General features: G+C 45.0%; 9 protein-coding genes across 11 annotated transcripts; 6 read left to right on the top strand and 3 right to left on the bottom strand.

Annotated features, from left to right (window-relative positions):
* Positions 1 to 3: 3 nt before the first annotated feature.
* LOC136185194 (alpha-centractin-like) lies at positions 4 to 2,190 on the top strand. The gene is made up of 15 exons (XM_065972274.1): positions 4 to 103; positions 251 to 315; positions 378 to 453; positions 559 to 597; positions 651 to 743; positions 802 to 864; positions 925 to 986; positions 1,051 to 1,173; positions 1,233 to 1,326; positions 1,377 to 1,478; positions 1,527 to 1,607; positions 1,665 to 1,758; positions 1,809 to 1,870; positions 1,920 to 1,960; positions 2,008 to 2,190. Exons 1-15 carry the CDS (start codon positions 56 to 58, stop codon positions 2,111 to 2,113), a joined length of 1,149 nt encoding a protein of 382 aa, XP_065828346.1. The 5' UTR covers positions 4 to 55; the 3' UTR covers positions 2,114 to 2,190.
* On the top strand, positions 2,153 to 3,220 carry LOC136185201 (myosin regulatory light chain 12B-like). The gene is made up of 6 exons (XM_065972281.1): positions 2,153 to 2,252; positions 2,320 to 2,424; positions 2,511 to 2,586; positions 2,648 to 2,749; positions 2,803 to 2,881; positions 2,943 to 3,220. The coding sequence occupies exons 1-6, from the start codon at positions 2,169 to 2,171 to the stop codon at positions 3,088 to 3,090; spliced, it is 594 nt and encodes a 197-aa protein (XP_065828353.1). The 5' UTR covers positions 2,153 to 2,168; the 3' UTR covers positions 3,091 to 3,220.
* On the bottom strand, positions 2,963 to 3,665 carry LOC136185204 (ubiquitin-related modifier 1-like). Its single transcript, XM_065972284.1, has 2 exons — positions 3,493 to 3,665; positions 2,963 to 3,445 (listed from the first exon to the last, which is right to left on the bottom strand). The coding sequence occupies exons 1-2, from the start codon at positions 3,522 to 3,524 to the stop codon at positions 3,175 to 3,177; spliced, it is 303 nt and encodes a 100-aa protein (XP_065828356.1). The 5' UTR covers positions 3,525 to 3,665; the 3' UTR covers positions 2,963 to 3,174.
* On the top strand, positions 3,552 to 6,175 carry LOC136185187 (pre-mRNA-splicing factor SLU7-like). Its single transcript, XM_065972264.1, has 17 exons — positions 3,552 to 3,701; positions 3,759 to 3,821; positions 3,875 to 3,959; positions 4,015 to 4,095; positions 4,147 to 4,247; positions 4,300 to 4,363; positions 4,414 to 4,589; positions 4,645 to 4,690; positions 4,743 to 4,840; positions 4,893 to 4,960; positions 5,018 to 5,157; positions 5,211 to 5,267; positions 5,324 to 5,428; positions 5,482 to 5,589; positions 5,639 to 5,716; positions 5,770 to 5,859; positions 5,915 to 6,175. The coding sequence occupies exons 1-17, from the start codon at positions 3,586 to 3,588 to the stop codon at positions 6,098 to 6,100; spliced, it is 1,662 nt and encodes a 553-aa protein (XP_065828336.1). The 5' UTR covers positions 3,552 to 3,585; the 3' UTR covers positions 6,101 to 6,175.
* A 4-nt stretch (positions 6,176 to 6,179) lies between these two features.
* LOC136185193 (casein kinase I) lies at positions 6,180 to 8,254 on the top strand. The gene is made up of 8 exons (XM_065972273.1): positions 6,180 to 6,433; positions 6,491 to 6,597; positions 6,656 to 6,782; positions 7,043 to 7,141; positions 7,194 to 7,333; positions 7,390 to 7,468; positions 7,525 to 7,599; positions 7,660 to 8,254. The coding sequence occupies exons 1-8, from the start codon at positions 6,320 to 6,322 to the stop codon at positions 8,137 to 8,139; spliced, it is 1,221 nt and encodes a 406-aa protein (XP_065828345.1). The 5' UTR covers positions 6,180 to 6,319; the 3' UTR covers positions 8,140 to 8,254.
* Positions 8,255 to 8,354: 100 nt separating this feature from the next.
* LOC136185174 (protein RRP5 homolog) lies at positions 8,355 to 16,329 on the top strand. The gene is made up of 43 exons (XM_065972249.1): positions 8,355 to 8,466; positions 8,522 to 8,635; positions 8,692 to 8,886; positions 8,941 to 9,111; positions 9,167 to 9,290; positions 9,346 to 9,458; positions 9,515 to 9,583; positions 9,637 to 9,750; positions 9,800 to 9,997; positions 10,057 to 10,184; positions 10,238 to 10,298; positions 10,353 to 10,499; positions 10,562 to 10,767; positions 10,834 to 10,936; positions 11,077 to 11,109; positions 11,160 to 11,189; positions 11,369 to 11,581; positions 11,637 to 11,711; positions 11,762 to 11,857; positions 11,906 to 11,974; positions 12,037 to 12,202; positions 12,255 to 12,307; positions 12,359 to 12,443; positions 12,497 to 12,618; positions 12,672 to 12,785; positions 12,843 to 12,907; positions 12,958 to 13,074; positions 13,125 to 13,221; positions 13,279 to 13,361; positions 13,411 to 13,473; positions 13,531 to 13,642; positions 13,703 to 13,786; positions 13,846 to 13,948; positions 14,003 to 14,180; positions 14,235 to 14,420; positions 14,466 to 14,579; positions 14,630 to 14,858; positions 14,909 to 15,001; positions 15,053 to 15,124; positions 15,253 to 15,606; positions 15,656 to 15,809; positions 15,862 to 16,027; positions 16,089 to 16,329. Exons 1-43 carry the CDS (start codon positions 8,368 to 8,370, stop codon positions 16,228 to 16,230), a joined length of 5,310 nt encoding a protein of 1,769 aa, XP_065828321.1. The 5' UTR covers positions 8,355 to 8,367; the 3' UTR covers positions 16,231 to 16,329.
* A 1,219-nt stretch (positions 16,330 to 17,548) lies between these two features.
* LOC136185185 (cell division cycle protein 16 homolog) lies at positions 17,549 to 22,071 on the top strand. Of its 3 annotated transcripts, XR_010669498.1 has the most exons (25): positions 17,549 to 17,620; positions 17,674 to 17,728; positions 17,780 to 17,877; positions 17,934 to 17,972; positions 18,023 to 18,086; positions 18,131 to 18,195; positions 18,243 to 18,356; positions 18,406 to 18,451; positions 18,507 to 18,604; positions 18,657 to 18,707; positions 18,761 to 18,834; positions 18,882 to 18,961; positions 19,015 to 19,064; positions 19,124 to 19,194; positions 19,252 to 19,321; positions 19,370 to 19,425; positions 19,491 to 19,570; positions 19,626 to 19,695; positions 19,747 to 19,810; positions 19,858 to 19,916; positions 19,974 to 20,109; positions 20,166 to 20,241; positions 20,293 to 20,640; positions 20,701 to 20,904; positions 20,996 to 22,071. XR_010669498.1 is itself a non-coding variant. In XM_065972263.1 (23 exons), exons 1-23 carry the CDS (start codon positions 17,564 to 17,566, stop codon positions 20,391 to 20,393), a joined length of 1,674 nt encoding a protein of 557 aa, XP_065828335.1. In that variant the 5' UTR covers positions 17,549 to 17,563; the 3' UTR covers positions 20,394 to 20,989. The 3 variants fall into 3 exon arrangements, 1 of the variants encoding a protein (XP_065828335.1); XR_010669497.1 differs by lacking the exon at positions 20,996 to 22,071 and having other exon boundaries at positions 20,701 to 20,989; XM_065972263.1 differs by lacking the exon at positions 20,996 to 22,071 and having other exon boundaries at positions 20,293 to 20,989.
* On the bottom strand, positions 20,572 to 22,514 carry LOC136185189 (protein brambleberry-like). Its single transcript, XM_065972267.1, has 6 exons — positions 22,276 to 22,514; positions 22,096 to 22,224; positions 21,851 to 22,036; positions 21,449 to 21,788; positions 21,009 to 21,386; positions 20,572 to 20,955 (listed from the first exon to the last, which is right to left on the bottom strand). Exons 1-6 carry the CDS (start codon positions 22,492 to 22,494, stop codon positions 20,663 to 20,665), a joined length of 1,545 nt encoding a protein of 514 aa, XP_065828339.1. The 5' UTR covers positions 22,495 to 22,514; the 3' UTR covers positions 20,572 to 20,662.
* Positions 22,515 to 22,586: 72 nt separating this feature from the next.
* Positions 22,587 to 23,737, bottom strand: LOC136184365 (mitochondrial substrate carrier family protein X-like). The gene is made up of 3 exons (XM_065971254.1): positions 23,431 to 23,737; positions 22,953 to 23,345; positions 22,587 to 22,852 (listed from the first exon to the last, which is right to left on the bottom strand). The coding sequence occupies exons 1-3, from the start codon at positions 23,621 to 23,623 to the stop codon at positions 22,587 to 22,589; spliced, it is 852 nt and encodes a 283-aa protein (XP_065827326.1). The 5' UTR covers positions 23,624 to 23,737.
* Between the last annotated feature and the right edge of the window lie 13 nt (positions 23,738 to 23,750).

The raw sequence follows: 23,750 nt of genomic DNA, 5'->3' as shown, positions 1-23,750 counted from the left end.
TAACGCGCTCTAAGCGTTTGCGAAAGAAGAGAAGGGTGGTGTTTTTTCGTCAGAAATGGCCGATCTAGACGTGATGATGAACCAGCCTATTGTCATAGACAACGTAAGTGCGAAAGAGACCTCTCCGCGCGCTGCGCGATGCGCTTTCGCTCGTTTCGCGCCGCTCGCCAAAAATGCGAGCGAATCGAAAACAATCGACGCCATTTCTCAATCTCTCCTACTCACTCGAACGTAAATAAATCTTACGCAGGGCTCGGGCGTGATCAAAGCCGGTTTCGCCGGCGACCAGTCACCGAAATGCCGCTTTCCCGCAATGTACGCACGACTGGCACTAAATCAATCGATCAATCGATCGAATAACGTCGATTTTTTTGCAGGGTGGGTCGACCGAAGCACATGAAGGTCATGGCTGGCGGTATTGACGAAACTCTGTTCGTTGGACATAAAGCCGAGGTATGATTGACGTCTGGAGTACGTTTGAATTGTTAATTGGAATAAATTAAATTTGCACGTTACTAAGACAGCTAGGTAATTGAATTAGTCGCTTGATTTCTATAGGAACATCGCGGGCTCCTGAAATTGAATTATCCGATGGAGGTTTTTGACTGAACTTCGTTTTTTGTTTAATTAATTAGAGGTGTTTACTTTAGCACGGGATTATTAATGATTGGGCCGACATGGAACAGATTTGGCATCACGTTTTCTCCAAAGATCAGCTCAATCTCGTCAATTCTGAAGGAGAGGTAATTTGAGAAGAATCCTCCCACAAAAAAGGAAATGCACTCTCTCTCTTTCTAATAGCATCCTATTTTATTGACTGAAGCGCCGCTAAATCCCAGGCCAAACCGAGAAAAAGCAGCTGAGGTGACTCAGTAGTACATTTGCATCATTCTCCATGAGAACATCATCACCTACATTGTTTAGGTCTTCTTTGAGTCCTTCAATGTTCCTGCGCTCTACATTTCAATTCAAGCAGTTCTGAGCTTGTAAGGCAGTCGTTGCACATCGTGTCTCTAAATATTAGTATACCCCTCTTTCTTTTACACAAAGATATGCAGCCGGTCGAACAACGGGCGTTGTATTGGACTCCGGCGACGGCGTGACTCATGCCGTTCCAATGTACGAAGGATTTGCCATGCCGCACGCCATTCAACGCATGGACGTCGCTGGAAGGCAAAACATCAATAGCATTATTAGATTCCGTAGTCGAAGAGGAGGACTTCTTGATCTAGAGATGTCACAAACTATTTGCGATTGCTACTCAGAAAGGAAGGATACAATTTCAAGACGTCGTCGGAATTTGAAGTGGTGAAGACGATCAAAGAGGTGCTTAGAATTAAAAGCTCTGCGTGGTGTCGAATTGTGTTTTTTTTTAGAAACTCTGCTATCTCGCTTTGAATCCGACTAAGGAAGAAACGCAGCAGTCGGCAGATCTCGAGAAAATGAAGTATCAGCTTCCTGATGGATCAGAAATAACGGTAGGAATTAACTGAGAGTTGGGTACTAAAAATCAATTTTCTTCTTAGGTTGGCCTTTCCCGTTTTCGCGCACCGGAAGTCCTGTTCTGTCCTGATCTCATTGGCGAAGAGGCAGAGGGATTACACAAGGTTCTGTAGAGTCAGAAGAAGGCCGACGCTTTTTAAGTCATGCATACACGTATATAGGTCTTGGGCTATTCCATCCAAAAAGCGGATTTGGACCTTCGAAAGTTATTGTATTCCAATATCGTTCTCGCTGGAGGATCAACTTTGTTCAAAGGTGAGAGTCAACAACTGCGACATGTAAGTATAAACTGGAAATTTGCGTAGGATTTGGGGATCGTTTGCTGAGTGAAGTCAAACGTGACGCTCCCAAGGATATCAAGATTAGGGTATTAGAATATAACCGTTCACGTGATAGCTGGAAGAGTGTGTTTGCAGATCTCAGCCCCTCCAGAGAGATTATATTCTACGTGGATTGGGTAAAGGAATGCGTTCTTCTGCATGAATTTTTAAATATTTTTTCTAGCGGGTCAATATTGGCTTCTCTGGATACTTTTAAGAAAATGTGGATCTCCAAGCGCGAATACGACGAAGAAGGCGTTAAAGCTATTCACAGGAAAACTTTCAGCTGAGCCGCTTTTTTTGTTTTACGTTGTAGGGAATTAATCAATATCACGGTGTGCAAAAATGAAGTTGATATCAGCTCTGACGTCATCGAGCTTCCTTTGTTCTGTTTCGCGTTTCGCGCTACATAGGTGGATTTTCGTGATGGTGAGGCCGTGCTTCGTCGCAAGCGCGTGTTTATATTGCGCCGCCACGTCCGTTTTCTTCGTCGTAGGCGGCTCGCAAAGCTGGAAAGAAGAATCCGAAGAAAAGGGCGCAACGCGCCACGTCGAACGTCTTCGCCATGTTCGACCAGTCTCAGATACAGGAATTCAAAGAGGTAGGCCGCCCGCGAGATCGACTCGAAGAGAAAAAAGCACGTTTCCTTATCGGGGGCCCTTCCGGGCTTCTCCTTCACAATCGCAGGCATTCAACATGATCGATCAAAATCGCGACGGCTTTATCGACAAAGAAGACCTGAAAGACATGATGGCATCGCTGGGTAAGTCCGTCGCCGCGTAACGCGATCAGTTCCGGCATTCGAAATATTTCTCCTCCCCAAGGACGCGACTACAGCGACTCGTTCTACGACAACATGATGTCGGAGAGTTCGGGACCGTTGAATTTCACCATGTTTCTGACGATATTCGGTGAAAAATTGAATGGTATGCAAAGCAGTTGAGTAGGCGTGCCTTAGAAAAATACTTTTATATGATAGGAACGGATCCAGAAGACGTGATTAGAAATGCCTTCGCTTGCTTCGACGAAGACGGAACGGGATATATACAGGAAGACAGGTAACTGCTGCACATTAGTAGTATACGTTCACATATTGAATTTTTTTTTTTTGGTGTCAAGGCTTCGCGATCTTTTGGTTTCCATGGGCGACCGATTCACCGAAGACGAAGTGGACGAGATGTTTCGCGAGGCGCCCGTAGACGCTCAAGGCCGTTTCGACTACAACGCATTCACTCGAGTTCTCAAACACGGCACCAAAGACGAATGAGAGAGAGAGGGGGGGAGGGCCCAAAAGGAAACCCACTTTTTTTTTGTTCGGTTAGCTAAGATATGCGTACGTGTGAATTTAGTATTAGCCACCGTGCAGTGTCGATATAAAAACGATTTTGTCGTCGTTATTGATTTCGTATTTCGTCTGTCCTAGCAATTCCCAATCGGTGTCGTTGATGAGAACGAGAATGCCGGGCCGAACGGTGTCCTCTTGGACGAACAGTTCGGGTCGTTCCTGAAGGAGATTATCGCGTAGCCAGACGAGCAAAGCGCCGACGTTCCACGGCGTTTCGCGAGCAGGAAGGCGGATTTCGTGGCTTTTTACTTTGCCAAATAGGAGTTCGGCGCCGCCGCTGCAGAATAGCGTCAAAATTTGTCGCAGGCACTCTCGTAAATCAACCTGAATTCGACGATAATGGTTCGTTCGCTCATGAATAGAATTCACGTCCGGGCCTTTGAAATCCCGGAGAAGTTTCTTCAAGCGTTTTTCGCTATGGCTACGTCGAATCCGGTCGCGAAACTGTCTCGAGGCGACTGGAAGAAGGCGAAAGAACTCGAAGAGGCGCGCAAGGCGGGAACAGCGCCGGCAGAAGTCGACGAAGAAGGAAAGTAGGGATACGGCAAGAATCCCCGGATAAAAGTCTAACTTTCTCCTTCGCGAAAAAGGGATATCAATCCTCACATACCTCAGTACATTCGCGAGGCGCCGTGGTACGTCAACTCGGGACGGTAAGATCGTAGACATTGTTTTTCGAGAGAAAAAGTGATGTTTATATCAACAGACCATCGTTGAAACATCAGCGACCTCAGGAGAAGGAGCAGTCGCTTGCAAAAATTGGCGAATGGTTCTATCGCGGACAAAAAGCTGTAAGAATGAATTTAGACTTTTTGAAATTTGAAATTGGACTGTGTTGAATGTAAGGGACCCGCTGCGACGAAATTTCGAAAGGGGGCATGCGAGAATTGCGGTGCGATGACGCACAAGAAAAAAGACTGCATGGAGGTGGCAGGGATAAAATTATTTATTAGTAAGCGCTCCCAATTTTTTTATTAGCGGCCTCGAAAATTGGGAGCAAGATTTACCGGAAAAGATATCATGGAAGACGAGGTTCTTCAACCGGACATTGAACTGAGTTTTGACGGCAAACGAGACAGGTGACGTGAATCATAATTGGACGAAATTGATTTGTGAAGACTTTGACCTTAGATGGAATGGTTATGATCCTCAAGAGCATCAAAAAATTGTGGAGGAGTACGTGAAAATGGAAGAGGTAGGACTTTGATGGACGTTTTTGCTCTCCTTCTAATTGAATTCTTCCAGGCGAAAAAGCATATCAAAGTGAAGAAACTGAACGCCGAGTTTTCTGACTCAAAGATTGCCGATAAGACGGACGACGTCACTAAGGACGGGGAAGAGAGCGATTCTGGAAGCGACGAGGATGAGGATAAATATGTGAATGAAATAGACATGCCAGGCACAAAATTTGATACCAAACAGTATCTCAAATCGAATAACGTAAAGTCGGGGGATATTCAATGTTTATTCTACTAGACGAATGACAGTCAGAAATCTGAGAATTCGAGAAGATACAGCCAAAGTAAAGATTGTGTTATTGACTCACGTTATGCTGCTATGAGTGAGTTTCTTAGTACTTGTACAATCTCGCTCCGAATGCGCCTCACTATGATCCCAAGACCCGATCGATGCGAGAAAATCCGTTTGAAGGAAGAGTCCCCGATCCCAATCAGTAACGACGGTTTAGTTCTCCTGATAAATAATCTAATACATAGACCATGAAGGTTAAAGTACGCCGGGGATAATTTTGTTAGACATACAGGAGACACGGTAAAAATGGCTCAAGCTCAAGGTGGGGTAGTAGATAAATAATCAATTCCGGATTCAGTTTCAGCTGTCTCCGTTGTAGTTTTTGCGTGGGAAGCCACTAATAAAGGCTCGAATGTTCACCTTCAAGCCGAGCCCACTAAACTTCAGCTGCTGCATCAGTCTTATGCAGACAAAAAGGATGACTTCAAGAAGGATCTTCAGGAGAGCATACTTGCTAAAGTACAATTAAAATAGAAAAGGAAAGGATGTTAAAAATCTCTTGTATGCTATAGTATGGTGGCGAGGAACATTTGGACGTTCCGCCCAAGGAATTGCTTCTTGCGCAATCTGTACAAAACACATAGATAATAATATAGATGGAGTCCGTTTCAAACTTTCTCTCTAGGAGAACTACATAGAGTATTCCCAATTGGGAGACGTGATTCGAGGACAGGAGAAAGCTGTTACGAAAACGAAATACGACGAGGATGTTTACATCAATAATCACACTGTAAGCGCTGCATTGGAACTATAGGGAGATAAAAAGATGCGATGTGCAATTAGGAAATATGGGGTTCATACTTCGATCTAAATGAGATGAAATGGGGGTTTGCTTGCTGTCATTCATTCGTTAAGAATTCGTATTGCGTGGGAAAAGATGGCACAACTTCTGTAAGAAAAGAACGTCTCGCTACGTCAGCTCTAATCGTTTTATTTTTAGATTCCGGTGGCTGATCTTTTGGTAAATCCGTTTCATCCGGATGAGGAGCAAGATAAAACTCAATCGTCGTTGTTGGAGGCAGGCTAAGTGGCGACAGTGCTTCTTCTATGCGCTATATTTTCTATTTGCAGCAACATCAGGCAAAGAAAAAGAAGAAGGAAAAGAAAAGGGATAAGACAACCGAGGACGAGAAGAAAAAGAAAGACAATAAACTCAAAAAAGTCAACAACGAAATGGGTAAAACTTAGAAAATTTCGCTAAGAGCGCTTTGTTTAGGCTTTGGAAGCGGAAGAGAGGCGGATACGTGGCGTGAATGAAATGATGACGATAGACGAAAGAAAGAGGCCGTACAATCAACTGGAAACGGCGTCAAAAGAGATGACAGAGGAAGAAATGGAAGCGTACTATATAAAGAGACATCGTGCGGAAGATCCAATGGCAAAATTTATTGGGGGAAACTGAGACAGGTAGGTATACACGTTTCTTATAATTAACCTTCATTGATTGTATATGCTCTACGGGACATCGTCGACGCGAGGCCACGTGCGCAAAATCCCTGCATTCCTAGTAACGCGCATCGTTACCTGCGAAGAGATCGAAAGACGCGAACGAACCGCAAGAACCCTCCTCGCATCCGCCAAACTCGCGCGTTTTCATTTGTAACGAAAAACGAACCGATCGATGGCTTCGGGAAAGGCCGAATACCAAGTGGGGGGCAAATACCGACTCGTTCGCAAAATAGGGAGTGGCAGCTTCGGCGACATCTATCTCGCCGTCAACGTGAGCAACGGAGAGGTAAGATAACGCACGAACGGGTTCCCACGTCGCGCGAACACGCGTCCTTTCGAACAGGAAATCGCCGTTAAAATGGAATCGCAGCGCGCGCGTCACCCGCAGCTTCTCTACGAGTCGAAATTGTACAAGATTCTTCACGGCGGGCCGGGAATACCGTCGATCAGGTCGAAGAGGGCGCCAACTAGGGTTCGATTTCGTCGTCATGTTTATTTTTTCTGGCAGGTGGTACGGGCAAGATAAGGATTTCAATATTCTCGTCATGGACCTGCTCGGGCCCAGTCTCGAGGATCTTTTCAACTTCTGTTCGCGTCGTTTTACCATGAAGACCGTGCTCATGCTTGCCGATCAGGTACGCGGTGACGTCAGTGCGCTGGGGTCCCACGCGGGGGTACAGCGGAACTAGAGCGTCGTTCGCTAGTAAAGGAGATGCGCGAAGATGTAGGAGGCTTTTTATCGTAGTTTTTATGTAGACGCATAGAGATTGAGAATGTTTTGAGAGGCAACAATGAGCTTTCTAAACAAAACACAAACCTAGGCAATTAGAAACGCCAATTTTTTATTATTAGTCTTTTCAGTGGGCAGCATTATCTAATTAAAATTTTTTATTAGATGGTGAGCCGAGTCGAATACGTTCACGGGAAAAATTTTATACACAGAGATATTAAGCCGGACAATTTCCTAATGGGAATCGGCAGAAACAGCAATAAGGTACGTTTTAAATTATTTCTATAGAACATTTCCTTGATTGTTGTCGCCTTAGTTGTACATCATTGACTTTGGTCTTGCCAAGAAATATCGCGATAGTCGAACACGCGCTCACATACCCTACAGAGAAGACAAGAATCTCACGGGCACAGCCCGATATGCCAGCATCAATGCTCACCTCGGAATCGAGCAGTCGTATGAAGAAATCGAGGAGATTAGTTTTTAAAAAAAATCTTATATTGATTTCTTAGGCGTCGCGACGATATGGAGTCTTTGGGCTACGTCCTCATGTACTTCAATCGTTCCAATCTCCCGTGGCAGGGACTCAAGGCAAGACAGGCGTGCTCCCCCTCTAGCTTATTCTCCTCAACGATTCCTTTTTTTAGGCTGCTACGAAGCGTCAAAAGTATGAAAAGATCAGCGAGAAGAAAATGTCGACTCCAGTCGAAGTCCTATGCAAGGTTAGATACGTTGACGACGCACGGGGTAGATTAGCATAGTGCATACGAAATCCTATACAGGGATTTCCCGCCGAGTTTTCCATGTATCTAAACTACTGCAGAGGCCTCCGATTCGAGGAGGCTCCCGACTACATGTACCTCCGCCAACTGTTCCGCATTCTATTCCGCACGCTCAATCACACGTACGACTACACGTTCGATTGGACGCTGCTCAAGCAGAAAGCGGCTCAAGTCGCCGCTTCGGGAGCGGGCGGCGAGAAGAAAGGAGACGCTGCAGCGGCGGCGGCGACGACAAGAGATAGGCCGCGAGGAGGCGTGCTGCCTGGATCTGTGAGGAAGCCAGCCGACGTGGGAGGGGGGCTGGAGACTGGAGGCGCCGCCGCCGCCGCTGCTGCCACTGGTGGGGATACCGCTGTACGAACTGATGCCGCTGTTCACGGTTCGATGATGCGTTCTGAGGACGTGACCGTGACGGCGACTGCTAAGTCGTCGCGGCTGCAGGAACAGAGTTTGAAAGATAGATCCAAGAGGAAACTCTGATTGGGGGAGTGGTTTTGCGTTTGGTGTGGTGTTTGAGGAAGTTAGAGAGAGAGCGTTTTTCTTGCGACGTAGTCTTGTACAGGTTTGAAGAGTTGATAATTATTACAGTAATGCGCGTTTCTGTGAGGTTGTACTTAAAATTAACAGTAGAGAAGAAAATTTTGTGGCCGCGTGGCTTGACGTGCGCGAACGCGCTCCCCCAAGGCTAGCGCACTCGATCCTTCCACAATGTCCGCGAAAGCTTTTCCTCGTGGCGGCGCTGGAGTTCTTACACCGCTAGAGATTCGTTCGGCCACTCTCGAGGCAGAACGAGACGTAGCCGCTCAGGTAAGAGGCAAAACTCGAGGCCGAGTCCCTTTTCGCGCTTGACATGTGCGCTCAGACACCAAAAAGGAAGAAACCAAAAAAGCGAACGCTTTCCCAAAGCAACGACGACGACGATAGTCGCGCCGCAGCGAAGCAGCCGAAACGAAGTCTAGAGACCCTTTCGTTCAAAGTTCGAAGCATCGCTTTTTATCCTCGCGATTATTCGCACGGTGTTCGCGCCTGCAGAAACTTAGCAAGGGAATGATCTTACTCGGTGCCGTGAAAGAGGTCCGAGAGTACGACGCGACGATCAGTTTGCCGCACGGTCTGAGCGGTTTCGTTCACGCCACGGACATTTCTCAGCCGTTCACGAGCAAACTCAAAGACAAATCGTCGCGAGAAGAAAACGAAGACGAAGACGAAGAAGACGAAGACGAAGAGGTTTCACTGTTTTAATTAATTAATTAATTAATTTTTTAATTATTGACGTTTTAGGGTGATGTTTTGTCTCTCGCTGACATTCTACGCGTGGGTCTCCTCGTTCGATGTTGCGTTCTCGAGTTGAAATTATCGCCGTCGAGTCACCATCGAATTCGTCTTACACTCGATCCTGTGCACGTCAATCGACGGCTCATTGGCAAGGTGTCTTTGCTTCGACCTGGTCTCGTATGTTGGAGGGGGAGATATACAGAGGGAAAGGGGAGAAATTGATTCTTTGAAGGTTTTGTCTGGATGTGTTGAGAGCGTTGAAGATCACGGCTATATTGTCTCCTTTGGGACGTCAGAGAGAAACGGGTTTCTATCTACAGCCTGTGCATCGGAGTACGTAGAGCGGTTTAATCAGAGTGAGCGCTTTCTGATTTGGGGCTACTGTGTGTTGATGCTTGTCTCTGTCTACAGGCAAATCTCTCTGTGTAGGACAAATTATCAATTGCGTTATTTTACCTTACAAGGCTTCTGAACTGAAGACTGTCCCAGTTACAATCAGCTCAAAAGAGCTGAACAAAATAACAGTGGGTGACACTATGAGTATCTATTAGTGCACGCACGCAATAAGTGTATTGTTTAGCACATCGATGGTATGGTTTCTTTTGAAATGGTCACAGCTGGAATGCTGGTAAAAGGAACTGTAACTCAAGTGAGCAAACATTTATTGTATAAATTTTATTTTTTATTAGTAATGGATTTTAGGTATCTCCTGACGGTTTGCTTGTTGAATTTCTTGACGGATTTACTGGCTCAGTTGGCTATCTTCATTTGCGTGATCAGTGTATCAATGCAGATGAATATCACGCAAATCAAAAGGTGCTCTAAGCAATAGAATCACTTTTTTTACTGTCATCTATTTCTATAGATCAAAGGCCGTATATTGTATGTGAACACCACAACGAAAATGATGGGATTGTCACTGCAGAAGAATCTCTGCGCAAACGAAGCTCACGCTTTTGGCGAAATTTCTACTGGGGCCATCCTCAAAGCCAAAATCGAGAAAGTCGATCCTCATCTCGGACTAGTCGTTCAAGTGGATTCTAACCAAAGAGGATTCGTTCATGTAAGGCAATATTCTAATAAGCCCAACGCTTCCTTTGCATCATTTTGTCGTGCCTTTAGATAGGAAGAATTTCCGACAGTCACATCGACAAGATTCAAGGGAAAAAATACAAAGTGGGCACCGTGCACGATAGCAGGGTGCTTGGCTTCAATACTTTGGATGGCGTAGTCACTCTATCAATGCAGAGGTCAGACGGAGTTTCTATAGAGCGTGAGATGCGCCAACACTCTTGTGATACAGATCAGTACTGGAACTGCCTTTCATTCTCTATGATGATATCAAAATTGCGTCAATAGTAACGGTAAGAAGAGACGGCATTAGTCGTGTGAAGAAGATTTAGGTAAATATTTACCAGGGCACCGTTTTGTCCGTCGAGTCGTTCGGCGTTCGAGTCTCTATTTCCGAGCATATTCGAGGACTCATTCCGTCGATGCACTTAGCCGATGTCCATCTGAAGCATCCCGAACGAAAATTCAAAGAGGGAAAGAAAATCGAATGTCGAGTGCGTAATACCAAGGTCGAGTCGTCGTTTTGCGTCGCTTCATTTTTTTTTGTCTTGGAAAGGTTTTGGAAGTGAAACCGAGATGTCACAAGCTTCTTCTCACGCACAAGAAGACGCTCGTGAAATCGTCTCTACCTCCTCTCTGCAACAAGGAGGACGCATTCGAAGGGGCTTTCTACCACGGAGTGATTGTCTCGGTCAGACATTACGGTTGCATTGTTGCCTTTTACGGTGACGTCAAAGGTCTCATACACAAAACCGAACTCAGGTGATTTTTCTTCTTTCTTCTCGACGACGACGACTCGAACCGTTCTGCGCGTTTTTTCTTCTCAAGCTTTCACGTCATCGACGATCCTGTCAGCTGTTTTCGTGTCGGTCAAGTCGTTCAATGCCGAGTCATATCGACTAGTCACGGGAAACTTCGATTTTCTCTAAGGGTGAGAGAACGCTGTGACCATTCTCTGCCGCGAGTTTCCCCTACACGATGCCTTTTGAGATAGAAGCTCTCCCTTCTACTGCGTATATAGTAATTGTAACGCTTTGGCTAAAAAGTCTATCAGATCTTTGATTTCCTTAGGAATTGTCAAAGTCAACGTCAGATAGCAGCAAGGTCAGTAGTCGCGCTGTTTTCTGCTACAGTGTGTGACATATTTCGCGTAGGAAATTTTGGACGAAACTCCTATTGGCACGGTAAGGGGCGGGTCGCCTGTTATAATCACGTTTTGTCATATGATGCAATACACATAAAATACACATGTTAGACTTCTGAGTAAGTTGTGAATGACACTTTCTATCTGATGACTCGACGTTTTACAGACTCGGGGTTACAGACGAAGCGTTATTCTGACATCTCTTTGGTGTTGTTCTAGTTGGTGCAAGTTTGTCCCAGCGGCGTGTCTGACAAGGGACTCACTGTCGACATTTTGCCTCACAAAACGACGGCTTTCATTCCTATGCATCATCTGTCGGACCATTTGGATCACTGTCATCATCTTCTCACCGCCTACTCCAAGTTTCTCAGTGACGGAAAGGAACAGAGACTCGATGGGATAATCATCTGTCAAGACCAAACTTACCTCAAAGTAGGCAATCTGGCCACGCTCTCACAGTTCGTCGCTCACGCACTTCGTGTTTTAGACTGTTTCTTTGAAACCGAGCCTCTTGACAGAGAATGCCATTGATCAAGCAAAACTTGACTTCGATGATTTGGAAGTCAGTTTGAACTAATACATCTTTTTTGGTGTCTTCTCAATGACTTCTAGGTCGGCACTGTCATGCCAGGGTGGATTCATCAAATTATGCCGTATGGAGCCTTTCTTCGATTTTCCAGCGGTTTAGTTGGACTTGCTCCTATCAAGGTAAAATTATATTGTTGTTAGTTCAAAGTCTGTTCACTCTACTCCTAGTACTTGGCTGACAAATTCGTCACGTCATCGAATGACGTCTGCCGATTGGGTCAATCGTTCTATTGCAAGGCAAATTGCGAACGCAAGCCTATGTCACCTTTTCTCACGCATTTTTCCTTTCCTGTGTGCAGGTGGTCGAAGTTGACAAGGTGAAACGTCGTTTTCTGCTCTCCCTTCGCCTATCCGACTTGCAAGAAGGAAAATTGAATCGGAAATTCTTGTCCGGTGTTGACCTTTTACGGTCATTTCTAAGCGAGAAACGCGTAATCAACAAACACCTTTTACAACAAGAAAAAAGTCAGTACACTACCTTCTAGAAGATTCAACTTTGGTAGTAAATAGCATTTAGGCATCGTCTCGTCTCTACTATCATTGGCAGCCGGATCAGTTATAGAGGGAAAAGTAAGCTTACAATATGAAATTGCGAATTGAACGACGTTTTTTGGTACAAAGGTAGGTGAAAAATCTAATCTGGGACTTTTTCTTAAAGTGAGGGGCCATCCCTTCAAGACATTTGTCCCTCCTGGCCATTATAACGGTACAGATTTTCTTGCTATATATTTCTCATAACGGTATCTGTGCGTGTTCTAGACGGTATGAAACGTGGCGAAAGCGTCGTCGGAGTAGTTTTGGACTACGACGTGATGAAAAATTTGGTCTATGTAAGCCTGAAAGAGGACCTCGTAGAGAGCAGAGAAGTTCAGTACAAACAGGTCAGTTACAGCGACATACTCTGCTCATAATTCTTCTATTGGAGCTCGTTTAGGAATTGGCTGCTAGCGAGTTCGTTGAAGTGCGCGTCGAATTGGTCAACCCTGACTATCTTGTCGTTTCTCTACCGCGAATGAATCGCCTATTAGCCGTTGCTCCAACTCGACTTGTATACGCACAAGACAGTATCAAAATGTTTGTATGGTGGCTTATTTTTTTTTGCTAGCATCTCAATGCTTCCGCGCGAAAGCAATACGCCGTCGGTCAAACCGTGGGCGCCGAAGTGGCCTGGTAACGCCTTTAGAGAGTAGATGGAAGCCACGTTTGACTTCTTGCCTTAGTCCTGTTAATAGCAGTGAAGAAACGGACGTTACGCGTCTTTCTATCGTTCTTCTTGACGATAGGACGATGTCTAAGTCAAAGCCGAATTTGCCCATAGGGACTTTAGTTCGTGCAGTGTAAGCAATGAAAATTATGAAGTACAGTAGGTATAGGATTTTCTTCTCAGGATCAAGTCTGTTCATCAGCTGCAGCTCAATGTCTCATTGGGCGATCGTTGGCACGGGAGGGTGCACGCCACAGAATTATCTGATAATCTGTTGACGGTGGGTGACTGTGAATTGCTTGGATTTCCTAGCAAGCTCAAAGTCTTCATTGGGCAGGAAAGTAAGCCACTCGAAAGTTTTAAGGAAGGGCAAGAGGTGGAGGGCGTTGTCATTGGCTTCAGGCAGTCGAGGACTAATCAGTATGTCGTTTATACAGTATTTTTTTCACACCTAGTTTTGCCTTCTCAGATCACTTGCTATTACGCAGAAAAATCTTCAGCACACTGTCGCAGAAGTGTCTCTGAGGCAAAGGTGCGTTGATTTGAATATCAGTTGGTCGTTAAGCACTCAATCTCGCGTTTTGGTTAGCTTGATTGCCTTGGCAAGGAGAAACGCTCTGGCTGAGATAGAGCTTCTCGTAGCCAAGGATTACGTAGAAACGGCGAAGAAAGGCGATACCGTTACTGGCATTGTGAGTCAGGTAATAGGACGGCATATGTACAAACGTTAGGATACCGAGAAGAGTTGTACTGTTGTTTAGGTTCAAAAATCACATCTCCTCGTGCTCTTGACGCCTTCTGTGAAGGGAAAAGTTCATTGTCTCGACTCTTCACTGGATCCTGAGGCAATCCACGGCCACATCTTTCTGATTTAGAAGAGTTAGGGTTCCCTATTACTCTGTAGGTCGTTGCTTCTCCGACGTCTCATTTCAGCATTGGACAAGCGTTATCACTAGAGGTTCTAAATGTCAATCGAACGCAAGAATTCGTGGAACTTTCGGAAACAGGTGTGAAAAAGGCAGCCGCGGTGAAAAAATGTTTTCGCGTGACTTGGTTTGTAGGTTCTGTTTCATGTCAGCCAGGTAGAGTGACGGTTTGTCGATTCGGCAAAGAAGTGACCGGGAAAGGAATCTGTGTCCAACTTCCATGCAGAAATGTTGGCTTTCTGGCGCTGACTGACATCTGTGACGAATATCCAGAAAAACCCTTTGAGCAGATTCTCGAGGGCTCATTTGCTAGGTAAAATGTAGCTGTCGCAAAGATGCCTGTCTCAATAATTTTGACGCACGTTAGATGTTACTTGCTATCAGTTGATGACCGGGGTCATTTTGACGTATCATTGAGAAAATCTCGAGTGGATCCCAGCGAAAAGTCAATTGTAGTCGACAGAGAAATTTGTTCCACTTTAGAAATTGAAGTGGGAAATATTGTTCGAGGCTATGTTTCTACTGTAGCAGAAAAGGCCGGCGTGTTCATCAGGTACAGTAAAGCGTCGTAGCGAGCTATTCTATTCAATTGTTATAGGATTGGGAGAAATTTGACTGGTCGGGTCAAGATTACCAACTTGTTTGACGGTTTCGTGAAGAAATGGACAGAAAAGTTTCATTTGGGGCAGTTGGTTACAGCTAAAGTATTGAGGTAAGCGTTCGCGAGATCTGCTTTGGATTTTTATATGACTGCGTGTCAAGTATTGACGAGTCAACGGGACACGTCGAATTTTCTCTCAAAATATCGCACGTGAACCCGACAGAAGCGGCTAAACGAAGCAGCGGGTCTAAGGAAGAGAGCTTATCTAAACGATACAAGACAGAAGAGGACGAGGACTCAAATATTTTGGAAAATGGTTCTACCTCTGAAGAAAGCGAGGAGGACGAGGAGGACGAGGAAGAAGACGAAGAAAATCAAGCTTCTTTGAAAGTACTTTCATAGTTTAGGACCGCACAACCGATATTGCATTTCCGTTGCAGTTATCAGACCCGTTCAATTGGAAGATCCCATCCAAGTCCAGTGAAGAAGAGAACGCTGATGTCAACGCAACTCCCGCATCAGAGAGTACAAATGTAAGTTTAAATCCAAGACGACGTAGTCCTACACAATAGTGCACTGCTCAGGCAACTACAAGAAAAGCCACCAAAAGACAAGTTCGAGCCGAACGAATCGCTGACGAACGCAACGTCTTCATGGTACAGTAGGGGATCGATCTTAGGGGACTCTTTTCCGCCTCCAAGCATGAGACCCTGTGCTAAGCGTAGCTCTAGACTTCAGGGGTTTCCAAGTCCATCACCTATGTATGGTTATTGATTTTTTTCAGAAAGAACACGCTTTGATGGACGACACGTTGACTCCTCAATCGGCAGACGACTTTGATCGCCGCCTGGCTTCGAATCCTAGCAGTTCCGTTTTGTGGCTCCAGTACATGGCCCACTACACGCACGTAGCCGAGTTCGACAAGGCGAGAGCCGTCGCTCAGCGCGCTCTGAAAATGATACCCTTTCACGAGGAAGCAGAGAAGTTGAACATTTGGACGGGACTAATGAACTTGGAGAATCTGTATGGAACGGAAGAGACTCTGCTCCAGGTGTTTGAGTCCGCTCTGAAGCACAACGATCCGCTGGCTGTCTTCATTAAATTAGTCAATATATACGTTGACTCTAATAAGTTTGATGTGAGTACGCCTCGAAAAGAAAGTCTGCGTTACGCGGGTTTTTATTTAGTGGGCTGAAAAGCTGTATCAGACGATGCTGAAGCGTTTCAGTACCAATCAAGATGTGTGGGTTCGTTTTGGAATATTTTACATGCAACGTGGTAAGGCGGAAGCAGCGAGGAGTTTGCTGCAAAGATGCTTGAAGGTTCTTCCGCGGAACGAACGTAGGTTTTCATTGCTTAGATTTTTCGAGATTTTTTATTGATTTTCTTTTAGACGTAGATGTGATTTCCAAATTTGGACGCATGGAGTTTGAGCACGGAAATGTTGAACGTGGACGCAACATTTTTGACGGAATTTTGAAGAGTTATCCGAAGAGAGTCGATATGTGGAATACCTACATTGAGCTTATGATCAAGCAGGAAAATTGGGCATCTGCTAGGTAAGTGGAAATTCAAGCTTTTTTGCACTGCATTTCTGAGGATATTTGATTTATATTATAGAGGCCTATTTGAGCAAGCACTGTGTCTAAAATTTTCGAGGAAAACAAAGAAGATCTTTACGAAACGATTCTTAGAGTTCGAGGATAAGTATGGTGACGAAAACACGAGAGATAAGGCGAGAGAAACTGTAGCAAATGTATAACTAACCATACTCTATCTAATACACGTATTCTACGATCTTTATAATGCGAGTATAAATTTGCTAGTTTGTTTATCACAGGCAAACGACGACAGACTGGAACCTATGCGGCTTAGAACATCATCCTACGTACATCTCCGTCCGTCGGTAGACCTACTACTAGGCCTACCCTAGTGGGCGTGTGAGCAGCTAGCCTCGATCGCGTTTATCTCGATCCTAAACTCCTCTGAGGTTCAATCAGAATCGTCCTTGTCTTCTTGTCGCTTCGAGTAGTGAGGAAATAAAGGCGATCACAAACGCAGGCGAATAAGGACACCCTGTAGAGAAAAGAAATGTGTCTAAACGTTAGAATCCCTAATCGAAATACGAAAACGTCATAGAGCAGTCCATCGGCCACGAGGATCTAGATTGGGTTGTAATTAATAACACACAAAAGAATAAGAAAGAAGAACAATATTTGGGTCGCGAAGCCTGGCGTACCGCGTTAATACCGAGTGGGCGTCAGGCTCAGATCAGTCACTTTCCTGCCAAAGAAACGCGCAGTGTCTCGTGGCTGCTTCTCACTCGGCTTAGTGACCTAGAGCCGAAGATAGCCCGACTTTCCCAGAACCAAAATCAAAGCAGTACAAGTTGACCTCTGGCTGTGTGCGGACTCACGTTCGGCGCCCTCCCTCATCCCGGTAGTCTCGGTTCCTCTTAACCGAAAGACTATGGCCCTTATGGGTCGCGGTGCGACGCGGTCGGGGGGACGGTGTGGGAGAGCCGTTCTCGATCCCAGGCCGCACCGTTCGGGTTGAGCCTATGATTCCACGGCTCGCTCTCAACCATTTTTGGGCTACTCAGCGTTCGAACCTCCGCGCGGTGTAGCCTGGATTGCGCCAATGCGAACGCAGGACAAAAAGGTACGTACACGGACAGATCGAGCAGAAATTGTCTCTTTTCTTTTAGGTTTTGAGCGAAGGAGCGACTCTAGAAGAACAATTTCGAGATTGACAACGCTCGTTAATCAGACTCAAATTTTATAACTCTGAAAATTGATATATTTAATTTTAGTGGCTTTATTTATCTCTAGTGTTGTACGGTACCAGGAAGATTGGCCTCTGAGCTAATGGTTTTCCGTACTAAAATAAAACATCTATCTATCTATCTATCTATCTAGCTCGCTCGTGTAGATGTGCATGATGTTTGGACGTTGTTTTTTTGCGCATGTAGGTATGCACGTAGAAAAAATTAAATGTCGAGCCAAATACACTCTCATGAGCTGCTCCCATGCAGTTCGGGAATAAATGGCCGTGTGCCACGTGCGTTTCTATACGGGACAAAGTAGTGAAACCAAATGCCGTCAATGCAGCTCTCTCGCGTTCGCCAAATCGTTTCTAATAGTCTGGAAAGAGTAATAGCGCTGCCTTGGATCTGCAAACGTTGCCTGCTGACTTGTCTGCTTAGAATCTCTTCGAAAATGCGGCATTTTGGGCGGACAAGGCGATTTCTCTATCAAATGGTAGACTCTTTTTACGAAGCAGGCCCGTGCACGGCGCTAAGAGACTTTTAGGCGCTTTGCAGGACGTCTTGAGCCTCGCCCAGGCTCTATTTCTTGACGGAAACTATCGTCGCGCTGCCCACCTCATCAAATCGCGAGGGCTAATCGAAGTAAGAGCAAGCACACATCAGTGAAACGCTTCGCTTACCATCTGAGTGCTGTATAGTCTGCTCTGGCGTGTCGCTACCTCGTAGCCAAGTGCCACGTACGTGCAGTCGTAAATGTGCGAGTGCGCTGGTCATTCTCCTACCCTAGGCTAAATGCAAGGAATGGAACGCCGTAATCGATGTTCTAGACCTCCCTGATACAAACCTACGAGGTAGAAGGGCATTGTATAGATTTTTTCACGGGGACATAATTTAGTGGCTTCTTCTCAATCCGAATCGCCTTTTCGAAACCTTGCTGGTTTTGACAGTTCAACTATTAATGTAAGGAAATGAATGGAATGGTCCCTAGTCAATTTTTGCTTGCGAAGGTCATGAGTTCCATCTGTTTATTGCGTGGAACCGCTTGCCAGGCGATAGAAAATCGGCAATATGCGGCGAAAAATTATAAGGAAGCTCTTCAACTCGATGTGTTTTGTCATGAGGTAGAAAATGCCAGAGATTTCGTAGCTATTTTCAGTTGTGCTTTTATAGGCGTTTTCCAGACTTGTTTCTTATCATTTGCTCACCATGAATGAATGTAGTATTTTTATTCGGCACCACACGTTCTAACATTTATTATTGCTTCCATGTAGTAAAAACTTTGCTGGCGTCTCTTCCCTTCGAAGACCAGTGCGTCGACAAGGAAGAAGCGGAATCACTTCGACTCCTCTACCATAATCAATTAAACGAAGTAGTTTGATATCGCACATATGATTACCTTGGCTCAGGCTATGCAATCTTAGTTTTGTAGTCCTGAAGACTTTGAAGTCCCAGAAGGATTAGCCAACAGCTTGGTGCAACTAGACTCTCTTTGTCTTGTCTACATTTGCTATTCCAATTGGTTTAGGATGTAGCCGTGTTTCAAGCACAGAGAGACTATAATTTATGGAATCAGGAATCTGCTATAGCGTTAACGAATCGGTAAGAGACAAAAGTCATAAATCTTTTAAATAATAAGAAGGTTTTAGAGTTCTTCTGGCTGATCCTTATCACACGCTGTGTCTACCGGTTCACGTGGCATGTCTCGTTGCTCTCAACAGGAGCAATGGTTTGATTGCTGCTAATAATGTTTGTTTTGGCGGCCATATTTCATTTCTTTAGATCTCTTTTTACTTGCTCACAAGCTTATTGAAGATGACCCAGAGAAAGCTGTGAATACAACCGTTTTGTTTTATGTAACAGTAGTCTATATATAGTCTTTTGCACTTAGTTTTCGTGGTATGCTGTCGGGTCTTACTACTTGATGACAGGAAAACTGGAATTGGCGCGACGATTTCTCACGTAAGTATAGCAGTAATTCATATTCAGATCGGAAAAAGGTTGTTTGGTTTTCGTTAGCAAGGCAATTGGAATTGATTCTCAGCTAGGACTATTTTGGATAGCGCTAGGTCATTCTTTTGCTCAAGAAGTGAAATTTTCATTCTCTTGTTGAGAGGAATTCAACAAATTTTGATAGGGTGAACATGATCAAGCTATAGCTTCATATCAAGTTGCTGTGAAACACATGCCTGGGTCAGTTGATGTTCCTCATTCATCAGGTTAAATCTAATAGAAGAATTATTTTTTCTCTCTACTAGTTGTCATTTTCCTTTGCTCTACGTCGGTCAGGAGTTCATAAAAATTGATTTGGTTCTGGCAGAGCAGTTTCTATCACAAGGTAATTGAAATGCTGTCGCCATTGTGACCAAGCTGTATTGAGTCTGTGAAACTAGCTCAGGTATTGTCTCCGGACGATCCTGATGTGCTGCATGAGTTAGGAGTCCTCCACCATCAAGCAGGACGGTACATATGAAACGCTTTTTCTTCTCGTTTATCGGAATTGGCACCTTCAAGGTACACAAGAGGGCGATCCTATCTGCTAAGAGCGTTGGAAAAAGTAAAGAAAATTGTAGGCAAAGTAAGCGCATGCTTTGTTTTTTTCTTGTGTATGCTATATTTCTCTAGCTTTCTGGTCACTGGGAACCTCTACTAAACAACTGTGGTCACAGTTGTAGGAAACTAGGGTTAGGGCGGCGTGTTCAATTAAAATCTAGCAATTGCTCTGTTTTTCCTCTACTCAGAATGTATGAAGAAGCAGCGCAGTACCATCAAGAGGCGCTGAAGCTTATCTCTACGAATCCCAATACGCACACGTCCTTAGGTTACGCGTACAGTCTAATGGAAAGGCACGGAGAAGCGGTTGCAGCGTACCACAAGGTATTGATTGAACTGTATAGTATCGCTGATGAGTAGGTAGGTGTTCAATTGGATAGGCATTGGGGCTGAGGCGAAACGACACGTTTGCGGCTCAGATGCTAGACAAGGCTCTAGAGGCTGTATTCAAACTAGGTTTTAGCCGAGACTACATGGAATTAGTTCATTTGGTATTATATTTGATAGAATTTGCACGTGAAAAGGACGACGAAAAGGGCAAAGGCGGAAGCGATGAAGACAAAGACGATGATGGGAACGGAGATGTAGCGGACATGTCTTTTGACTAACGGTAACAAGACAACGAAGAGGAAGGTATTTGGTACGTTTTCTCCATCTTAAAGGATTCTTGAGCATGATCGATAAGTATGTTATTCAAACTTTGAAGATAAGTCACTCCTATAGAAACGCAAAGTCGTCCAAGGCAGGCGTTATTACCGAATATGACACTGGGATCGCAAAAGAAAGAAAATTTGCAATCGTTTATTGAAATGAATATCAAGACTAATCAAACCGATCACTACAACTACGCACACAGTACCGAAGTTATCTAGTCGTCTCAATTATGCGAATGCCTTTTGCAAAATGTGCTTCCAGGTGTTTGAGGAAGACGACAAGGCAGTCCAGATTTGGTAAGGGCTTGGCACTTGGAATAGGATCTATCTGAAGCAGGAAAGGCAAAAGGCGTGGACGCTTTCTCAGGAGTAAGACACGGCACAGTTGAATCATTGAAGTCTCTCGGTGCTGCTGGTGGAGAGGAATCAGCTTCAGATTGGCTTTGCTTCAAACTCAGTCGCCCAGGTGAGGCAGTGTATTCCTTCCTACTCAAAATCCAGTTCAGAATGATATCACCTATAAAAAATTAATTATTTAATTACCCTTTGTTATTTAGATCATAGTCGTACCAATTAATATACTTGCCAGTGTGACGGTCATCTGGCGAAAGTCCATATAATAGGGCAGATGTTTCAGTTGAGCCATTGCATTCAGAGGAACAACGAGAACGAGAGCAAGACGACTCATCCAAGGAGCACTGAGAAAAACGACGCACATCATTGCCATTACCAGATAGCAGGCGTGCTGGACAGTGATGGCAATCACTTGAATATCAGCACGATTTCCACCCAGTTGGCTCGCCACCCAGTCGATCTGACTGTCCACCTGGCCAACTATACCCAAGACGTGATTAAGAGACGAATTCAGCCGCTGAATATTTTCCAGCATCTCCTGATACTGAAGAAGAGCAACGGAGTGCTGCTGAACGATTTCCTTGGTATTATTCTCTGGAAGAGAAGAAAGGCTTTTGGCTACAATACGTATTAGGTGTATAGGATAGGATCCTTACCGATTTTATCCCAGACTTCTTTGGCTTTGAGTCGAAGCTGGGTCAAATCGGTCATCAGTTGTCCGTGATTGGTTCTTCGGTGAGCGTCTTGGTTCTCCAGTTGATGAGTTGCGTTTTCCAATCGCCGGCGTATGTCTTCCGTCATCTCTGCAAGCCTTTCCTGACCGGACTGAATCATGCTCTTCTCGCGCGTCAAGCTGTTCAAGTTCGACGTCATTGTGCGACTTATTTCGGATTGGGAATGCTTCAATCGACTCTGCTGGGCGATAAGGAGATCCTGCCCTTTGGACATTATGCCAAGAGTGTCAGAAACGGTTTGTCCAATTTTTTCCTGTCCTTCCTATTAATTAATTAATTAATTACCAAAAGTGAAATATCTGATACGGAATACGCCATTCTCACTTTCAATTTCCACATTTTATCTATTTGATCTTCTGCGGACGAGGCAAGCCGATTCACAACGTTCTCCGTTTTCATTTGAAATTGCTGTTGTCTCGTCGCATAGCACACCGATCTGGCTCGATTGCTGATGATGTGATAGGCGTTCCACGTGTGAGGATCCATATCCTGCGTGCACTCCGCCATCGACTGAAATAGAAAAAAAACATTTATTCGATTGTTCATTAATTAAATTCTCTAAATCTCACCATCTCTTCTGTGCACGTATACGTTGGTCTGCCTTCTGCTTCCGATTGGCAGTTGAGAAGGAGGACGCTGAATTTAGCGAGTTCTTCTTCTCCTATTTCGCTGCACGATTGCCTTAGTTTACCCACGGTCTAACGAGAGGCGTTCACACAGGGAATCGCTTGCATTCTCTGTCTCCTTACGTTGTGGAGGCACTTGTCTAAGGGATGTAGCTGAAGAAAGGTCTGAGCTTCGGCGATGAACTTCTCTTCGGCCGTTTTCATTTCGAATTTGACGGTAGCGGGTAAGACTTCCGTGACATGCGAGGATTTCGAGTTTCTGCTGTTGTCTGGAAAGGGCCACCATGATAGCGTCGCGGGTAGCAGAAAAAGGAGAGCGTTTAGACGTCGGATAAAAGCCATGAGTTGCGTTCAAGTTCGAACTTGTACAGTAAGGGCTTTGATTGGATGAGAGAAGAGGAGAACGATGTCCCGGATAATTCCATGTTAATTGGTTACATTTTATTTTCTGTTGCAGGTAGCTGTATTAATTTTTCTACTACTGCTTCTAGCTTTTCGTGAAGAACGTAGAAAAGTGACATAGTTGACGGAATCACTATAAATCGGGGACCAAGCCCACTCATCAATCGCAGCACTCCTTCGTTTCGAGCAACAATCATCATCGTCTCGTGACAACTAAGTTTCTCTGCACCAGTAGGAACGCTCTGCAGACGAGTCTTAATGACATCGTAAGGATTGGCGACAATTGAACCTAAGCAACCTGACAGGAGAAGAATTATAGATTAGCTCCCTCTCTCACTTGCAGTTAGTCATAAATAAAGTAAAATATTAGGCCATTCCTTGATTCTATTATGCAGTACCTGCCACTGCGCCAATGACAAAGCGGAGACTACTCGAACACGGACCATAGCACTCCTCATGGAAATGTACGCCCCAATTTCGCAGGGTAAAGAAGGCGCAGTTGAACCCAATATCGCGATAGAGCGTCGCAGATGCACCCAAATAAATACCTAAGAGACCACGCTCTCTCACGATATCAACAAAGCGTCGTCCCTGCGTCATTGCTTGAACCATGAGGAGCTCCGACGGGCAAGCGACGAGTGACGTTGCCATTCCAGCCACAGTGCCAGCAATGATCCACTTTGGAAGTCCGGCCAAATCTAAGTGATTTTCGAGCATTCGGTTGGTGACAATCCAGGCTTGCATTTTGAACATCTTCTCTGGCATGATACCTATTGTGCGTGCGATGACGCCTATGGAACACAAAGTTTCCATACATAGGGTATCATATTTAGGCTTTTCAAGCTTGCAAAACTATGCTCATACACGTATACTGACCACTGTAAAGAAATCGAACAGGATTTCGTTGAATTTGCCTGACGAATCGATTGAAACTGAAGTCCTCGGTCTGCATGTGGGTTTTCAGCGTGTAGAGAGGATGATGAAGCACGTGGGTCACTCCTGATGCCGCCATGCTAACTGCCATAGAAGCAAACGGCGAGAGAACGGTTGTGGTGGACTTCGACGCCATCGTGGTGCCACCGAGCGCGTGCAAGTAATTGACTCCTCCCACAGGCTGTAGAACTCGGTGAAACCGCGCCTTTTTTTATTGGCGAGTCGTTTCTGTACGCAGCCAGGCATTTTTCATACAAGAGTGC

This window comes from Oscarella lobularis, chromosome 3 (assembly GCF_947507565.1).
Source record: "Oscarella lobularis chromosome 3, ooOscLobu1.1, whole genome shotgun sequence".
Taxonomy (NCBI): domain Eukaryota; kingdom Metazoa; phylum Porifera; class Homoscleromorpha; order Homosclerophorida; family Oscarellidae; genus Oscarella; species Oscarella lobularis.
Note: the sequence above shows the minus strand (reverse complement) of the source record. Positions and strands in the feature narration are given on the sequence as shown.

Coding starts and splice junctions, on each gene's coding strand:
- LOC136185194 (XM_065972274.1), top strand. CDS start 56: ATGGCCGATCTAGACGTGATGATGAACCAGCCTATTGTCATAGACAAC. Junction 1,608..1,664: donor AGGCAGAGGGATTACACAAG/GTTCTGTAGAGT, acceptor ACACGTATATAG/GTCTTGGGCTATTCCATCCA. Junction 1,961..2,007: donor TTATATTCTACGTGGATTGG/GTAAAGGAATGC, acceptor TATTTTTTCTAG/CGGGTCAATATTGGCTTCTC.
- LOC136185201 (XM_065972281.1), top strand. CDS start 2,169: ATGAAGTTGATATCAGCTCTGACGTCATCGAGCTTCCTTTGTTCTGTT. Junction 2,425..2,510: donor AGATACAGGAATTCAAAGAG/GTAGGCCGCCCG, acceptor TCACAATCGCAG/GCATTCAACATGATCGATCA. Junction 2,882..2,942: donor GGATATATACAGGAAGACAG/GTAACTGCTGCA, acceptor TTTGGTGTCAAG/GCTTCGCGATCTTTTGGTTT.
- LOC136185193 (XM_065972273.1), top strand. CDS start 6,320: ATGGCTTCGGGAAAGGCCGAATACCAAGTGGGGGGCAAATACCGACTC. Junction 6,434..6,490: donor TCAACGTGAGCAACGGAGAG/GTAAGATAACGC, acceptor CCTTTCGAACAG/GAAATCGCCGTTAAAATGGA. Junction 6,598..6,655: donor CCGGGAATACCGTCGATCAG/GTCGAAGAGGGC, acceptor TTTTTCTGGCAG/GTGGTACGGGCAAGATAAGG.
- LOC136185189 (XM_065972267.1), bottom strand. CDS start 22,494: ATGGCTTTTATCCGACGTCTAAACGCTCTCCTTTTTCTGCTACCCGCG. Junction 21,387..21,448: donor AGAAGTCTGGGATAAAATCG/GTAAGGATCCTA, acceptor CTTCTCTTCCAG/AGAATAATACCAAGGAAATC. Junction 20,956..21,008: donor ACTGGCAAGTATATTAATTG/GTACGACTATGA, acceptor AATTTTTTATAG/GTGATATCATTCTGAACTGG.
- LOC136184365 (XM_065971254.1), bottom strand. CDS start 23,623: ATGGCGTCGAAGTCCACCACAACCGTTCTCTCGCCGTTTGCTTCTATG. Junction 23,346..23,430: donor TGTTCGATTTCTTTACAGTG/GTCAGTATACGT, acceptor TGTGTTCCATAG/GCGTCATCGCACGCACAATA. Junction 22,853..22,952: donor TGTCATTGGCGCAGTGGCAG/GTACTGCATAAT, acceptor TTCTCCTGTCAG/GTTGCTTAGGTTCAATTGTC.
- LOC136185174 (XM_065972249.1), top strand. CDS start 8,368: ATGTCCGCGAAAGCTTTTCCTCGTGGCGGCGCTGGAGTTCTTACACCG. Junction 13,075..13,124: donor GGGACTTTAGTTCGTGCAGT/GTAAGCAATGAA, acceptor TTTTCTTCTCAG/GATCAAGTCTGTTCATCAGC. Junction 13,787..13,845: donor ACTCTTCACTGGATCCTGAG/GCAATCCACGGC, acceptor ATTACTCTGTAG/GTCGTTGCTTCTCCGACGTC.
- LOC136185185 (XM_065972263.1), top strand. CDS start 17,564: ATGCCGTCAATGCAGCTCTCTCGCGTTCGCCAAATCGTTTCTAATAGT. Junction 17,729..17,779: donor GGCGATTTCTCTATCAAATG/GTAGACTCTTTT, acceptor AGAGACTTTTAG/GCGCTTTGCAGGACGTCTTG. Junction 19,811..19,857: donor TAAAGAAAATTGTAGGCAAA/GTAAGCGCATGC, acceptor ATATTTCTCTAG/CTTTCTGGTCACTGGGAACC.
- LOC136185204 (XM_065972284.1), bottom strand. CDS start 3,524: ATGAGCGAACGAACCATTATCGTCGAATTCAG. Junction 3,446..3,492: donor ACCATTATCGTCGAATTCAG/GTTGATTTACGA, acceptor GCTATTCTGCAG/CGGCGGCGCCGAACTCCTAT.
- LOC136185187 (XM_065972264.1), top strand. CDS start 3,586: ATGGCTACGTCGAATCCGGTCGCGAAACTGTCTCGAGGCGACTGGAAG. Junction 5,590..5,638: donor GAAAAGATGGCACAACTTCT/GTAAGAAAAGAA, acceptor TTTTATTTTTAG/ATTCCGGTGGCTGATCTTTT. Junction 5,717..5,769: donor CTCAATCGTCGTTGTTGGAG/GCAGGCTAAGTG, acceptor TTCTATTTGCAG/CAACATCAGGCAAAGAAAAA.